The sequence below is a fragment of the Pristis pectinata genome, chromosome 25, assembly GCF_009764475.1.
Source record: "Pristis pectinata isolate sPriPec2 chromosome 25, sPriPec2.1.pri, whole genome shotgun sequence".
Taxonomy (NCBI): domain Eukaryota; kingdom Metazoa; phylum Chordata; class Chondrichthyes; order Rhinopristiformes; family Pristidae; genus Pristis; species Pristis pectinata.
The window spans coordinates 6,065,727-6,082,964 of NC_067429.1; the positions used below are offsets into that span (position 1 = coordinate 6,065,727).

General features: G+C 43.6%; 1 protein-coding gene across 1 annotated transcript in view; it reads left to right on the forward strand.

Moving 5' to 3' along the window:
- The window catches only part of lasp1 (LIM and SH3 protein 1), a 124,438-nt gene that overhangs the window by 50,841 nt on the left and 56,359 nt on the right, over positions 1 to 17,238 (forward strand). Inside the window, exon 3 of the mRNA XM_052038613.1 lies at positions 15,416 to 15,500. Within this exon, the coding sequence (XP_051894573.1) occupies positions 15,416 to 15,500 (85 nt within the window). The remainder of the gene's footprint in view (positions 1 to 15,415; positions 15,501 to 17,238) is intronic.

The following is a 17,238-nucleotide window of genomic DNA, read 5'->3' on the forward strand; positions in this document are numbered from 1 at the left end:
AGAGATTAGTCTTGCAACCATCATCACCTCTAAACTGGATCCTCTTTTAGTGTCCTGGGATTGTGAAAGGCACAATAAACCGAGCTTCATTGTTTGAGGGCTACAGAGGTGAGAATTGATGGAAGCCAATGGACCCCTCTTCATTCTATGCACTTTGGATGTAGAAAAATATCAAAATTCATAGAAACTAGCCATCAAAATTTGGCAGTGACCCACAGAGTTTAGGACCAGTGACAAATGACTGTAAACTCAGCTGGAGAGTGTGGTGAAATGATCCTATGGTTGAAAAAGCTGTGGTGACTTGAACATGTTGAAGGAATTAGAATATGAAACATTGCCATAGGGAACAGTTGAGGTGAACAGCACACAAATGTTAAGGGAGGCTATATAAATGCGATGAAGAGAGTGAGGTGGTGGTGGGGTTTGTGTGGTGTATAACCACCACATGGACCAGTTGGGCTGAATGGCCTGTTTCTGTGGAGCAACTCCCATGTACGTGAGTGGATTTTGAAGAACCCTTTTCTATTGGCCCATTGGGCAAGCTGTTCCCTGGTTTCTTGAAACAAAATAGTCTGGAATTTGGAGTGCAATGTTTTTAAGCCACAATGAGATTGTTAAAGTTGTTGGATCTCGACAACCATGTATCGATCTAATGTGTGGCCGAGTCTCTGCAAATGATTGCTGGTTTATATTGAAGGTACTGTTCTCAGTGAGGTGAACATTAGATGCACCGGTTCAGACAGTCTGCAGTAAAAGATGCACTAAATAAACTTTCCGGCTGCATCTTTTACTTTCCCTGTCATTGTTGTCCTCTGTCTATGTCTTCTGCCATCTTTCTCTCCTCCCCCTCCCCACCTTCCCCACCCCACTCCCACTGTGCCTCTGTTTTTTCCACCACCCCTGCCACGACTGTGGGCTGGCAGAGGTGGCAAGCCAGTGTTGTGATCCGTGGCCATCTACCACAGGGTGGGAGGGAAGAACTGGCCAGCACGATGCTTCACATTGCAGAGAAACTCATGCCAGTTTTGAAAGCTGCATCCAATATTGTGTCCTCTGGAGCATTAACCAGGCCATCACTGCTAACAGTTTGAACGTGATCCTGAAGGCATTATTTAACATAATTCAGATGAAGTGCTGCCTGTGGTGAGCAGGGGAGGGAGGTCCTGGTATCATAAGATTAGCCACGAGGCTGAACGAGTCTAATGCAATAGTTTTGCATTGATAACACTGGTAAGAAGTTGCCATTTCTGGCTTGTTCTGCCCTGGGAGTCCCTGCTGCAGTGAATGTTCAAACACCATTAGCTCATTGAAATAAATAGACTTGTATTTGTATACGAACATATGAATTGAGAGCAGGAGTAGGTCGCTTGTCCATAGATTCATATAACGTGGAAACATGTCCTTTGACCCAGAGTCCTCGTCAACCATCAGGCACACACTTACACATCCCATGTTATCCTTCCCACATTCACCTCTGCTCTCCCCAGATTTTACTGCTCATTTACACACTTGGGGTAATTTTTAGCAGTCAATTAACCCGCCCTTCTTGCTTGTCTTTGGGATGTGGGAGGAAACCGGAGCAATTGGAGGAAACTCACGCGGTCACAAGGAGAACGTGCAAACTCCAGACACAGCAGCCGAGGTCAGGGTTGAACCCTGGGTTGCTGGAGCTGTGAGGCAGCAGTTCTACCAAATGTGCCATGGTCGCCTTTCGTATCTGCTCCACCACTTTGTAAGTTCATGGTTGATCTGATTGTTATCCCCACTCTGCATTTCTGCCTACCCCCAGAAACCTTTCCACCCTTTATCAAGAGTCTGTATCTTTGTCTTCAAAATATTCAAAGACTCTGTTTCCACTGTTCTTTGAGTAAGAGAATTCCAAAGACTAGTGAGCCTCTGAGAGAAAGTTTCACTTCATCTGTCTTTAATGGGCGACGCTTTATTTTGACTCCCAGTTCTAGAATCTTCTCAAATTGGCCCAAAGCCACTTATGGCCAAGGAAGTACATTTTAAAGGTAACATAGTTGTTATATTGGAAATAAAGCTGTCCATCTCTTGGTAGTTGCTTCCCACAAACAGCAACATGGTAATGACTTAGAACGTAGAACACTACAGCACAATACAGGCCCTTCGGCCCACAACGTTGTGCCGACATTTTATCCTGCTCTAAGATCTATCTAACCCTTCCCTCCCTTTTCTCTATCCTTCATGTGCTATCTAAGGGTCTCTTAAATGTCCCTAATGTATCTGCCCCCACAACCTCTGCTGGCAGTGCGTTCCATGCACCCACCACTCTCTGTGCGAAAAACCTACTTCAAACATTGTTCTTATACCTTCCTCCCAGCACCCTAAAATTATGACCCCTTGCGTTAGCCATTTTCACCCTGGGGGAAAATGTCTCCGACTGTCCACTCTATCTATGCCTCTTATCATCTTGTATGCCTCTTATCATCTTGTACACCTCTATCAAGTCACCTCTCATCCTCCTCCTCTCCAAAGAGAAAAGCCCTAGCTCACTCAACCTATCCTCAAAAGACATGCTGTTCAATCCGGGCAACAGCCTGGTAAATCTCCTCTGCACCCTCTCTAAAGCTTCCACGTCCTTCCTACAATGAGGCAACCAGAACTAAACACAATACTCCAAGTGTGGTCTGACCAGACTTGCTCATCTGTTTTGAGAATACTGATTGAAGGATTAATATTGGTGTGAATTCCTGCTTTTCGAGTTAGTGTTGTGGGATCTTTAGTGTACACTTGAGGGAATAGAAGTGGTTTGGGCTTGGCGTCAAAGCTTGAAAGGTGCTGCAGCATTCTCCTCTAGTCCATGAGGTCAATCTGAATTTCCATGCTGAAGGCTTTGGAGTGGGACTTGAACACTCAACCTGTCAGAGTTGACACAATTTGGTGAACGGGCCCAGCACACACTGTCTGCTGATAACTGCTTCGAACCTCTGACTGACTGGGGCACTACAGAGAGTGAAACAAATTAGTTTTGAGATGCTAGCCCAGTTTCCCTGTTGCCTTCTGGCCTGATGACTGTGATCAGCATTTTCTGTGCCCCTTTTGTGTATGTATCTGTTGGGATTCCACTTGCCAATAATTCCCCAGCACAACTTGTACCTGAATTTGCTCAGAAAATAGTCATGGACATGGAAGCAGGCTCTTCGGCCCAACTTGTCCATGCTGACCATGGTACCCACCAGGCTAGTCCCATTTGCCTGCATTTGGCCCATATCCTTCTAAACCCCTCCTATCCAGGTACTTATCCAAATATCTTTTTTTAATCCAACATCTTGTCATACTTTTGTTGGTCCAAGTGTAACTTATTTGGTGAAAAGGAAAACTGTTGGTACAGTTCAGCTACTAGAGCTGCTGCCTCATTGTTCCAGTGACTCTGGTTCAATCCTGACCTTCAGTGCTCTCTGTGTGGAGTTTACATGTTCTTTCTGCGCCCCAGTGAGTTTCTTCCCACACCCTAAACGTGTGCAGGTTGGTTGATTAATTGACCACTGCAAATTGTCCCTAGTGTGTAGATGAGTGGGAGAATCGGGGAGTTGACGGGAATGTTTGGGGAGACGTTACAGGGAAAATTAATGGGGGAATGTGATTGCTCTGTGAACTGGCCTGTACTTGATCACTGATGTGGCCTCCCATATCAACATGCATTTTCTAAAGGTAACGATGTTCTAACAGATGACAAGCTGTCTTGTTTATGTTCTGGCATTTTTCTTTTGACGTTCCTCCAGTAGACAGGCTCTTGCTGCCCTCAAGCCTTACAGTATATCTGAATAGAGGGCAGGTTCTGGACAATGTGGCAAATGGAAATGCTCTGAAAATTATGGCTCGGGTCTGAATTAACAGCTTTTGTGGTTATTAGACCAAATGAACTTGCAGTGTAGTGTGGGGAATTTGGCCTGCCAAACAAATATTTTTATCTCTGCAGTTTTTTGTGCTGTCTCTTAACTTGTCTATTATCACGGCCACTTTCATCTAGGTTGGTATTATCGACATTGTCTGTCCCTGCTATTGTCTCTTTTCTCCTTATTAATCACACTTGGACTCGATTATTCCAGTCTTTTACTAGTTATCTCCTCATCTTCCTCCCTCCATAAGGTTGAAGCCTTCAAAACCTACTCCCAGGTCCTAACCAGTAGCAATTCCAGTTTTATCCATAGCTGGAAATTTTTTAATATATATAATAACTGCAGATACTGGAAATCTGAAATCAGAACAGAAAATGTTGGGAACACCCAGCAGATCGGGCTGCATCTGGAAAGGAAAACAGACTTAACATTTTGGGTCAGTGACTCTTCGTCAGAACTGGATGATTCTTCTGAAGAAGGGTCTTCATCCTGAAACATTAATTCTATTTCCCCTTTCCAAAGATGTTGTCTGACTGCTGAGTATTTTGAACATTTTCTCTACTTATTTCGCCAACAACACTTGACGAAATAATGCTGACTTGCGTTAGTCTCTGGTTTGGCAATGCCTTGATTTAAAAATTGTCATACTCAAATTGCTCCATTACTAGATTCTTTCCCATCTCCATGACCACCTCCAGGCCTGGAACTCTTTGTAGGATTACATAAAACTTGTAGCACGAAACAGACCATTTGAGCAGCATGAGATTCTTCCCACTCTGTGTTTGTGTGTATCGCTCTCTCGCTCTCCAGTAGAAGTGTGCCCCAGCCTGTTCAGTCTCGATTGATAGTTGACTCCTGTAAATTGCTAATGCATTCTATCTGCAATCTGGAGACCAGAACTTGCAGAGCACCCCATGGGTTAACATTAATATAACGACTGCACTCTACCTCAGCACTGCTTCTTTCACCTCCCCACCAGCACCTGAGTTCTAATCTCTAGAAGTTCCCCTCAAAACCTCCCCAGTGGTCTATAAAGGCTCCGTCTTTGATCAAGTCCTGAAGCATATAATTTTTTTTTACTGTTTTTCTTGGGATAATGCTGCCCCAAGGTGCCTTGATATATCTTTGTTAGGGCACCCCCAGTGACGTGTGGCAGATTCCAGGCCGATGTGACAGTGCAGTACTGAGGGTGTGCTGCACTGTCAATGGAGCTGTATTTTGGATGAGATATTAAACTTGAGGAGCTTTCAACTCCTTCAGGTTTATTTGCAAGGTCTAATGGTAATTTATTTCCATTTGTTCTCTGCCGTGCCCGTCAACTCCACCTACACTGAAGGGTAATTTACAGGAACCTCCCAACCAGCACACTTCTGGGATGTGGGAGGAATCCTGTGGTGTCTTGGGGAGAACACGCAAGCTCCATACAGGGTGAGGATGGCACCTGGGTTGCTTGAGTATCACCACTGAGACAACAAATGAGGCGCTTACTGCTCTCCCATGAGGACACATCATTGCAATAATTTTGGGGATATCTGCTAGGAGTTGTGGCCAACATTCGACCAACATCACAAAACAGATTATTTCATCATTATTCCATCGCTGGTTCTGGGAGCTTACTCTGTACCTAATATGTAATAATTCCCACTATTATAAGTGATCACACTTCAATGATACAGAATTGTTTGGGATAACTTAAGAATATGAAAGGTGTTATTGTAGATGACAAGTTCTCTTTAATTAGAGAATATCCTTGGCATGTGAGGTAGCTTCTATAAAGGGTAGTGGAACTTTCAAAGAACCTTAAGTAACTGAAGCGAATTTGGCCTTGTGGACCCGCCACCTCTTAATCATTAGAATTAGGGCTTAAACTTTTCATCTTTATTTTTAGCTCAGTTCATTGGCATTTTGTAGTTATCAGTGTTTTTTTTAAAAAGAATTGAATATATTGAGACATCTTCACTTGAAAGATGCTCTACAAGATGCAACTAAATCAAAACCAGTAATAATTATCTCAGTATCTCTAAGATTTGAAAAGTAGTTGGTAATTGAAACTAACAATAAGGGTAGTTTATTCAATAAAAGAAAAGCCTGCAGTTTAAGGTAGCATTTCTGTGGCTTTCTTCCACAGAGAGAGAGAGAGCTTCTGGCAAATTCCACACTAAACGATATTGAAATGAGCAGTCCTTAAGGTGTTGTAGCCTTAAAATGGCAATGATTGTTGGCAAGCACAATTACATATGACACATGTTACAACAATAGTAATTTCAGATGAGTTTAGGCTTTACTGTTATTTCTTTGGAATAGTTCTCATTTTCATTCGGGTAATCATTTGTTTTTTTTTTCATCCATGTACTTTACCCTTTTGTCATTGTCACTAACTGGCAGGTCACACAAATGAATGAGATTGGTCAGTGGCCTACTATGCATGTTGAAAGCCATGCGAGGCAGTCTTGTAACTTAATTGGCAGTTAATGCCAGCATAGTGCTTTTATTTAAAAAAAAGGAAATAACCCAAAGGTAGACCTAGGCTTTTATCAAAATCCAAGTCAAAATTCTGACAGGCTGAATGCAAGGAGAATGTTCCCCTGGCTGAGATGTCTAGGACCTGGGACTCAGACTAAGGGATGGGCTATTTAGGACTAAGATGAGGGGAAATTTTTATCAGTAGAGGGTGGTGAATCTTTGGGATTCTCCGCCCTGGAAGGCTCAGTCATTGAAAATGGAACTTGATAGATTTCTGGATATTAAGAGAATTGAGAGAGATGTGTTCGGTGCGGAAAATGGTGCTGAGCTCAAAAGTTGTTGAATGGCAGAGCAAAGCTTAAGGGGCCAAGTAGCCTATGCTTGCTCCTAATTATATTCTTATGTTCTAATGATTGAAATTGAAGCCCTAATTATATTGTGGCTGAATTTGGCCTGTTCTTGTGTTCCTTAATTCCATTGCCATTTGAAAATCTATTAATGTTTGTCTTGGATGTACTCAGTATGTGTATTTGGGTTTGGTGATGAAGATGTAAGATCTGCAGGTTGTTGACTAGTATTGGAATTCTGACAATCTAAACCTGATTTAATTATTCTGGAATCTCTTTTAACCATAGGAATTCTGAATTGCTCAATTTCCCAAAAGCCCTGTCCGTAACTTCACTTCATAATGCCATACCTCAGGAAGATGCCTGAGCTGGCTGTTTGAAAGAGCTATCAGTTAGTCCCACTCCTTATCCTTTCTGCGAACACTCTTGGTGGGAGGGGAGGAAGATCAAGTTGGACAGAGATTAGGATCCAGATGGCATTTTTCGCACTTCGGGGTGATTTTATTTGTTTAATTTTTGAGGAACAGTTGAGCAGGTTGGGCTTAAGCTTGTTGGAGATTAGAAGAATGAAAGGTGAAACGATTGAGACTTGTAACGTTCTGAGGGTGTTTGACAGGGTACAAAGGGGGTCCCTCCTCTAGTGAGGGTATCTAGAACTAGGGGGTACAGTTTCGGATTTAGGAGGTCACCCGTCAAAGACAGAAATGAGGAGGAATTTCTTCTCTCAGGTGGCTGAAATGTTTGGAATTCTCTCTGCCAGAGAAGTGCAGAGGTGGAGTTGTTGAATATATTCAAGGCTGGAATATCTAGATTCTTGGTCAACGGGGGAGCCCAGGATTATGGGGAACAGGTAGGAGAGTGGAGCTGAGGTCAAGATCAGACCAGCAGTTATCTTACAGAGTGGTGGAACATCTTGAGGGGCTGTGTGCCCTGCTCTTGCTCCTGTTGCCTAGGTTCTTATGAGGACCCTTCCCTTGATTACAGCACTAGAGGTTTTATTTGCAGTATAGATTAATTTAGTGCATCTGCCAAGTGGAAGCAAATGCAGAACTGCCGTAAGAACTCGGCCAGTTGAGCAGCATCTGCGTAAAGAGAAACTAATTAATGTTGATTGGTTTCTCTTCCATAGACGCTGCTTGACTGGCTGAGTTCTTACAGCATGTCTGCTTTTCTCTCTTAGAACATAGAACAGTACAGCACAGGACAGGCCCTTTGGCCCACGATGTTGTGCCTAACCGATGACTTAATTAACCCGATCCCTCTTCCCCGCACATTTACCATATCCCTTACTTCTCTGCATATTCATGTGCTTGCCTAAGAGTCTCTTAAACACTCCCATGCTTTCAGCCTCCACCACCACCACCACCCCTGGCAGTGCATTTCCAAGCCTCCACTACTTTGTGTTTCTATATACAAAAAAAATGCCTCTCGTATCTCTTTTGTACTTCCCCCTTTCACCTGAAATACGTGCCCTCTAGTACTAGACATTTTGACCCTGGGGAAAAAGATACTGGCTGTCTACTCTACACCTCACATAATGTTATAAACTTCTACCAAATTTCCCCTCAGCCTCCGCTGCTCCAGAGGAAACAGCCTCAACTGGTCCAACCTTTCCTCATAGCACATGTCATTTAGTTTCAGATTTCAGCATCTGCAGTTTTCTTTGTTTCCATGACAATTGTTCAGTGATTCCTGTGTGTTGTGAGCAGCCTGGTAGCAGAATTTTGGGACAGAATCCATCTACCTGTTTTTTTGACTGTTCCCAGGGAACTGAATTTCACTGCTTTGTGTTCCTGCCATCAGGCTGTGGTGCTCTGGTCTCACCTTTGACCTGTCCATTGACTGTCATGTGTCAAGTCAAATCAAGTTGAGTTTATTATCATCTGCACAAGTATATGTGTGCACAGATGCAATGAAAAACTTACTTGCAGCAGCATCACAGGCACACAGCGTCAGATAAGCAGCATTCACAAGAAAAACAAATCAATTAGAACAAAAAGAACAAAGTTCACAGTGTTGCTATACTGAGGTAGTGATTAGGGTCGTGCAGGTTGTTTCAAGAACCGAATGGTTGAAGGGAAGTAGCTGTTCTTGAACCTGGTGCTCTGGGACTTCAGGCTTCTATAACTCGTGCTGATTGGTAGCTGCAATGTTAACCTGCTTCTCAGTTGGCAGGGCAATGTACAATGGCAGATTGTTGGGAGTTCATGGAGTTTGTTGGTGTGCAAAAGGCGAGGGTTAATCTTCAAGTGCAGAAGCCATCCCATTTCTTCTTTTAATTACTGTGGATCTGTTTCTGGGACCCATTCTCCCTCCTTTTCATAGTCTTTCATCTGCTTCGCCCCCTCTCCCAGCTGGAGGTCTTCACTTCCTCCGGAAGAGTTGAGTTATTTTGTTTTGTTTACTGATTATTCTCAGTCAGTAATCCAGTCTGGAGAATAAAAGTGAAGAGAAACAGAGTGAAATCTGAAACAAAAACAAGAGTCTTCTGCTTCTATTCCTGGTCGAAAAAAGAGGCTCATTTTCCTCTTCCCATCAAAATAGGAATTACTGGGTTGGATTGAAACCCAGAACCAAGGCATGTGACTATCACTTTAACTGTAGTTAAAGGTGAAAGTAAGCCTGAACTGGTGAGAAAGTGTTTGACGCACTGTTTCTAATATAACCATCCCAGTAAGAAAATTTAAGTTTCTTTTGTCCCTGACCACAATGCTCAGTGGACTTGGGAGAGTCTGTACAGCAACATCAGTTTGGATAGATGTTTGCTTCAGGAGATCAAGAAATTACGGAAATGCAGACATAAGACTCCAGATGCTGGAATCTGGAGCAAAAAGAACAAACCGCTGGGGATCTCAGTGGGTCAGGCAGCATCTGTGGAGGCAGAGGGACGGTTGATGTTTTGGGTGGAGACCCTGCATCAGTGTCTGAATTAATATTACTGCTCAGTATCCCTTTAATGAAGGGAATAATTTCAATGCAGCTCATTCGCTTTCTGGGTAATGTTAGTGTATTGAGGAAACAGCCTTCTTGTCACTCTTGCCCTAACTTTGGAATCACTCTCATTTTGCCCCAAATCTTCCTGTTGAACTAATGCTGTTGATCACCCAGTCTGAGAGAGATGTTGATTCCTTGCTGCAAAAGATTGGCTACTTGATTGTGAAGGTGACACGAGATTCTGCAGATGCTGGAATCTGAAGCAACACACAAAATACTGGAGGGACTCAGCAGGTCAGGCAGCATCTATGGAGGGAAATAAACAGTCGACATTTTGGGTCGAGAGTCTTCATCAGGACTGGAAAGGAAGATGGTAGGAGCCAGAGTAAGAAGGTTGGAGGAGGAGGAGGAGGAGCACAGGATGGCAGGTGATAGGTGAGTCCAGGTGAGAGGGGTGAGGAAGGGGGAGATGTAAGAAGATGACAGATGACAGGTAGAAGAGGTAAAGAGCTGAAGGAGGGGGAATCTGGTGGGAGAGGGCAGTAGGCAATGGGGGGGGGGGAAGGGAAGGAGGTGGGGAATAGATGGGCAGGTTATGAGGGTGGGATTGTGAAGGTATCGCATTGCAGCTGGTGCAGGAGAGTGAAATGGTCGTTCTGTTTGATACCTGGAATGGACAGTGCTGGGGGCTAGTGAACAAAAAGGAAGTGCACTGTTCACCAGTGATATGCTCTCACCTGGAGTCCACTGTTTAGCTTGGTGGCTGAGTAACTGGGAAAGTAAACCAAGGACTCCGGCCGGTAGCTGAGAGAATTGGTGTTCAAAGGCCAGTTTCACTAAAAAGCTGTCAGATCATTGTAAAACTCCATCTGTTCACTGATATCCTTTAGGGATGGAGATCTGTTGCCTTTTCTTGGACTGGCTTCAGAGCAAAAACAAGCTGGTTCCTTGCAACCTCCTGAAGTAACTCAGGAAACCACTTGGGTGTACCTTGAAGTTGGAGCGGGCAGTAAATGCTGGCCTTGGGAATGGCCAAGTCTCACTTGGTTTGTATCATGTATGATACAAACCAGGTTTGCTTCTTCCTTCCTTCCCTTGCCACTCCAGGGAAACCACAGAGCCTTGCTAATGAGGGTATCTCTACCTTCTATTTGCCACTTTTCCCTCCTGTCCACCCATCTCTTTCCTTCAGCAACCTCTTCTCCCCCTCCTCCTCATCTCTGCTACTCATCCTGTGATACTGATCTCTGCTGGTGAAGGGCCTCTGTTATCAAGTGCCCTCCCATCTGTCACCGCAGTGATCTTGTTCATGTGTGAGGTGTGGAGTGATTATCAGTTATCAGGGCCTTTCTATCCAGAAGGGATCCTGGATTTTCCCAACACCAGGGCCAGCCAGAGCTATTCGGTTTGGGAGACAAACTAATGGTTAATTTGATTTTCCCTATAGGTGGATCTAGTTGTCAGTGTAGTTACTTCTATGAGGACTTGTAAGTTCATGAATGTTTTAGTGGTTTCCCGGTGAAGAAACAATTTAATTATTTATTCATGATTAAATCTGTGTTGTGGTGATATAAATCTGCTAGCTCTACCTGACACTTGTACCTGGGTACGTAAGGAACAAGAACAGCTACTTCCCTTCAACCATTTGGTTCTTGAACCAACCTTCACAACCTTAATCACTACCTTAGTAATAGCAATACAATGACTACTTTGTACTACAATGACTCTTTTTGTTCTAATTGTGTTTTCTTGTAAAATTTTGTATAATTTATGTATAATTTTTGTGTTTCTTGTGGATGATGTGTATCTGATGCTCTGTGCCTATGATGCTACTGCAAGTAAGTTTTTCACTGCACCTGTGCATGCATGTGCATATGACAATAAACTCGACTTTGAACACTGTGTGAGCTGTCAGTGCACGGAGGAAATGTGGCAGCTCAATGAGACGGGTGCATTGACTCCTATCTTGGGAGGATGCAACTGAAAGTTGAGGGTTGCCAAGTGCAGCAGCTAAGATTAGTTTGGAGTGTTCTGGACGAAGTTGTTTCACGCTTCACTTCCTCATCAGAGAAACATTTGCCTCTGAATTTGGCCAGTTTTTCTCCACTGTGTTGCTAATCCTCTATGATGCCCCTGGAGCTTCAAACTAAAACGCCGTTATCTAAGACACAGCTGGAAGAAGAAAATTGAAGGCGTTATCAAAACAATGTTTTTTTTAAAAAGAGTTTTGCAAATGTGTTGTTGATTTGTGGGCAAGGAAGGGCTGCTTGACTTGACTGATTGACTGCCAAGAATAATCCAGCTGCCTCACTCTCCAACGTGCATGGGAAGGTGGGCTGCTGCTGGCATGGACAAGTCGGACACAAGTGTGAGAGAACGGCTGGTGGTTTGAAGCCAGGGTTGTAACCTCCAGGAATGGATCCAATGAGAGTCAGCTCCCCGATGCTCCCAACTTAACAACCCTACGCACCATGTGACCTTCCCCTGATTTGGTTTCAGTTGTGTATCTTCACCTTAATCTGTTGTAGCTGAAAAAAAGCTTGGTTTCAAATATCTTTGAACTTGTTTCTATCACAGAAACCTTCATTATTAATCTTGACATTTCTTTAAAAAAAAGTGCTAACCTCACTGTCACACGGTCTGATTTGTTCATTGGTTGCAAGCAACTTCATCTGACACCTCTGCTAAGTCATCCAACTTAATTACAGGCTACGTAATTAGCCTTCATATCCTTGAGCAAGAGAGCGTGTGCGCGTGTGCACTGGGGAGTTGTTGGTGTTGGAAACCCAGCCAGCATTCTTCTGGTTTGCCATTTAGCAATTCCTTCTGGGAAACTAAATAAATAAATAAAAACTTGTTGCTTGAACACTTCCCATCTGTTGTGAGAAATCCACATGGCTGCCACGTGACAGTAATGACACTGACCCCTGCTGACTGGAGGACAGCATTGCTCCTCTGATCGGAAGTGATACTACTGTCAATCAAGGTGCGGCTCCACCCACCCCTCAGGTGTGAGAGTACCTTTTGCATCTGAACCTGCCTGACTAGTATCCTTTTGTCTCTGAACCTGCTGACCATTGGCTGTGGCAGGAACCTTTGTCTTTGACTTCCACACCATTGGCTCGTTTAAGTCACAACAGTGAGGCTCCACCCAGCCTCCTAGCACCATAAAAAGGGCTGCTTCCCCTAGCCCTGTCTCCTTTGATGACCCCAGGAGTAGTGACACAACGCTGCAGAGATCATTGGTAAGAGTGCATCACCACATGATCAGGGAACATTAAGGGCCAATGCTAGTGTGAGATGGGTATTGAAGTGTTATATCTTGAAGTTGTACATTGTTACTATGTGCTTGTGTGTATTAGTGTGTGTGTGTATATTTTACCCCATTGGTGATTTCCCTCTCGTGTTTGTGGTATCCTGTGCATGAGCATGTGTGTGTCTGTTCCCATCCATTCTGTCCCGCGTTTGCCTTTGTGATTAAACTGGTTTTGGTCTACAAAGCTCGAGTCCAGAGTCCTTGATCCTTAAGACAGTTAAAAGAACGATTTCACTCAACACCATCCCACTAAGGCCGTCCCACATTACGTTGCATAAGAACATGGTAAAAACAAGTGTAGACAATTCGACCCCTCTTGTCATTAAACGACGCAGTGGCTGACGGAATCAAGACCGAACATCTCCCCGTACCCTGTGATGCTTTTTGTGTCCAGAACTGTGTTTAGTTCCTTTAAAATATTCAGCAACTTTGGGTATGGGGGAGCTTTCTCTTCACCTTCCAACCGAGAAAGGGGAGAACCAAGATTGATTTTTCCTGGCTGATGTTCCTGACCTGCAGAGTTTTGGCTTTGCTGAGATGTGCCAGGGAATCCTGTATTTTATATACAAATTATTTTTGGTTCTCTCCTGCCCATGTAACGTATTGAATTTTAAGATGTCTGACATCAAATGCCAAGATCTGGTGATTCTACACCAGGTCTGCTGTGTTTCCAGCAGTACTAACCAACAAGAACTTGGTGATTAGAGCCAACTTAAAGTCAAACATTTTCTCAAATAGCAGATTTGTTCCTTCTCCCTTTCACTGTTTTCAATGTAGCCATCTCCATTGAATGTATATGTACATTGGGATAGAGCCTGACCACATCTGACTCTGTATTGGGGTTGGGTTGGGTTGGCTGTATGTTCTGGCAAAATATTTGGATCTGGATTGTGTCCAGGTCAGGATGATTTGCTTGGTATTACCGCATGTAGCTTCCATTCTTATTTCATCCTCACATTGATCAACAGCATCATTTCTGAGGCTGGTCGACTGGTTCTGGGGGAAAAAAATGTTAAATCCTGAGGATTGTGTTTGGATCAGCTGAGGGGGCTTGGGTTGGGTTTTAATTTTAATCCCAAGCAGAGATGGACATTGGGCACCTTCTGCCAGTAGACATTTGTGTTCAAAGAAAGCCAGTGCAATGATGTCTATTTACAAACAACAGCAGAAATAATGGGGTATTAAGGGTCTCCAGAACAAAGGGAAATAACGTTATAATTCGAGCTTGGCCAATTTGGAAGCACTTTGCCACCCAGTGGTAATGGAAATCTTTCCTGAAAACTATTGAGGAATACTTCAAACTCTGGTCAATGAGAGCTTTATTAGTCAAGGGTGCTGAGGAAATGGCAAGTAGATGGAATTTAGATGTAGATCAGCTGTGGTATCATTGAAGAGCAACATAGGCTTGAGGGTCTGAATGTCCTACCCAATCACTAGTAAATCTGAGTACAGACATCTAATGAAAGAGATGTGTATATCTAACCATAGATTCTCTTGGTTACTCTGAGAGAAGATAAATCATTACTCACTTGTACACATGTATTCCTTTTTCTACGAGAAATGAAAAGTTGTACTTGCAGAATGGCTTTTACAATTTCAGTGGCCCAAGGTGCTTTATAGCCAACTTGTGCAGAGCAAGCTCCCATAAATAGGAATGGCCAGGTCATCTGTTTTTCTTTCCAGTAGTGTTGAATGTGGGGTAGATATTGGTCAGGCCTCTGGGAGTAACTTTTCTGCTCAAAGGATTGGTGACATGGGATCTTTTGCATTCAACAAGCAAGACCTGCTTTGTTTAACATCTCAACAAAAAAAACAGTGCAGAACTCCCTCAGTCAACCTAGATTGTAATGCAAAGTCTTTGCATTGGGGTATTGAACCCATGACGAAGTGACCTGCAAACATCTGTGCTCGCTTTGTTCAAATGTGCACTGTTAAAATAATCAATACAGAGATTGGCAAAATATGGCTCATCAATTAGCTGAAGGCTTCCTCTGGCTGCTTGGAGGTCCCTTTTGGTAGAAGCTGACCACTTGTGGGGGAAGCAATTAATTTTTCCTTGCATAACTGCATGAGGAGCAGAGGAATCCAAAGATAAACCGTTGTGCATGAAGTAGACACGAGAATGGGTGGAAATCTGGAATAAGAACAGAAAATGCTGGAAATGCTCAGGCAGGCCAGGCAGCATCTGTGGAGACAGAAACAGTTAATGTTTCTGGTCCAGGAATCTACTCTCCTGAGTGTTTCCAGAATTTTCTGAGAATGGGTTGAGTTACCTTTTCACATTCTTGCAATTGGTGTAGATTGCAACGTGTGGCTGAGGTGTTGATTTCCAGAATGAAGTCGTGCTGGTGTCATGTTTTCTACCCAAATGGAAGAAATGTTCTCCCATTTTTATAATTCCTGTTGCTTGCTTTGGTAATGAAGTGAAACCTTGTGGGAATATGTGTGTAACCATGGAAACTAAGGGTGTTTGTTTCTATTGTTTTCCCCAGGCACTACCCAAAATCTTCATTCACCGCTGTGGCAGACACTCCAGAAAACCTGCGCTTGAAGAAACAAAGCAAGTTGCAGAGTCAAGTAAGTACTTCCACCATCTGGTGTCAAACTTCCTACAAGGTGTGGGATTGCCTGCTATCTTCTCACCACCACAGTGTTTCTGAAAGCCATTGCAGCGTGCAAGTTCCGCCAAGGGTCTGTAAAGGGGTTGGACAATAAGGAAGAAAGACTTGTTAATTTACTGCTGTTCATGTTCCTCTCGTGACATTCAAAAGGACCTTGCAGCCATTTTTTTTGAAGTGTAGTCACTATTGCAGCAGCAATGCAGCAGCCAATTTGTACATGGTAGAGCATCCCACAACCAAGGTTGTCCCTTTGTATGTTACTCCAGATTTCCAGCATCTGCATTCTCTTGTCTCCAACAGGCTGTCTCGATTGGGTTATTGGTTAAGATGTAATTAATAGCCATCAGCACATAACTCTTCTTTTTTTTTCAAATAGCACTATGGGTTTCTATGTCCACTTGAGAGAACTAATGGGGCCTCAGCTTCATATTTCAGCTGAACAACACCACCACCATTTTTTGGTTCGTGTGTCTCCCAGTTCTGTACTAAAGCTTGGCAGAATGATGTGCTCAACTACCTGTGGTGGGACTTGAACCCACACCTCCTGGCAGTGAGGCTACCCATAGAGCTATGGTTGGCACATTGCAGCTTGGGTTCTTGGAACCCAAGCTTGTGAACTCTTTCTCCTTGTGACGTGCGCAGTATGATGATGTGACGGCTCCCTGGTTCAGTGGCATGTCTTTTGATGCTGCTTCTGCTGATGTATTAGCTCCCTCGGATTTGAGCAGAGCAGAAGTGGAGCCAGAAAACTGTGCAACTGCTCAAAACAGTGGATCATGTCAAGGCATGATCCCTCGCCAACTCCCAAAACAAACAAGTACCTTCAGAATTAGCTTTCCCAAAAATAATGCAATAGGTAGTGCATTGAGATGGTTAACATATTTAAAGGGCTAAGTATATTAGAAATGCAAGAGACTGCAGAGAGTAGAATCTGTAGCAACAAACGATATGCTGGAGGAACTCAGTGGGTCGACCAGCATCTGTGTGTGTGTGGGAGGGGGAAGAAATTGTCGATGTTTCAGGTTAAAACACTGCATCAGGACTGCGTTTTGACCTGAAACATTGACAATTCCTTTTTCTCCCACAGATGCTGCTCAACCTGCAGAGTTCCTCCAGCAGATTGTTTGTTGGCCAAGTATGTTACTTGGAAAATTGTGTTTCAGCCATCCAAATGAAATGCATCCAAATGAAATGCATCCAAATTGAAGAGCCTTGACCTGAAACAGCAACTGCCCATTTTCCTCTACGGATGCTGAGTTCCTCCAGCAGCTTGTTTTTTGCTCCAGATTCCAACATCTGTGGTCTCTCCTGTCTCCAGAATAGATTTGCATTTGAGTTTAAGTGAACTCATGGAAAATTTTGCACTTCATTGGGTCTGTTAATCCATGGATTTGTGAAGCTTTGTAATTGAATCGATAAGTGACGTATTCAATGCAAATCTGCTTTACCATGTAATGCCCCCAGACAGTGTGCTATTGATAAATGCCAGGCAATGTACAAGTCCACAGTGACTGAACATAGACTCTAGCCTCTGATTGCTTGCTTGAAATGTAATTGCTGTCTAGAACTAACTGCCTTTAAATGAGCTACACATGCCAGCTTCAAAACAGTGCTAATCTCCCTCTGTTCCCTGGAGTGTAGTTCCAGCAAGGGAGAGTTGCCTGTAAGTAATGCAGTGAGTATATGTAGCTGGG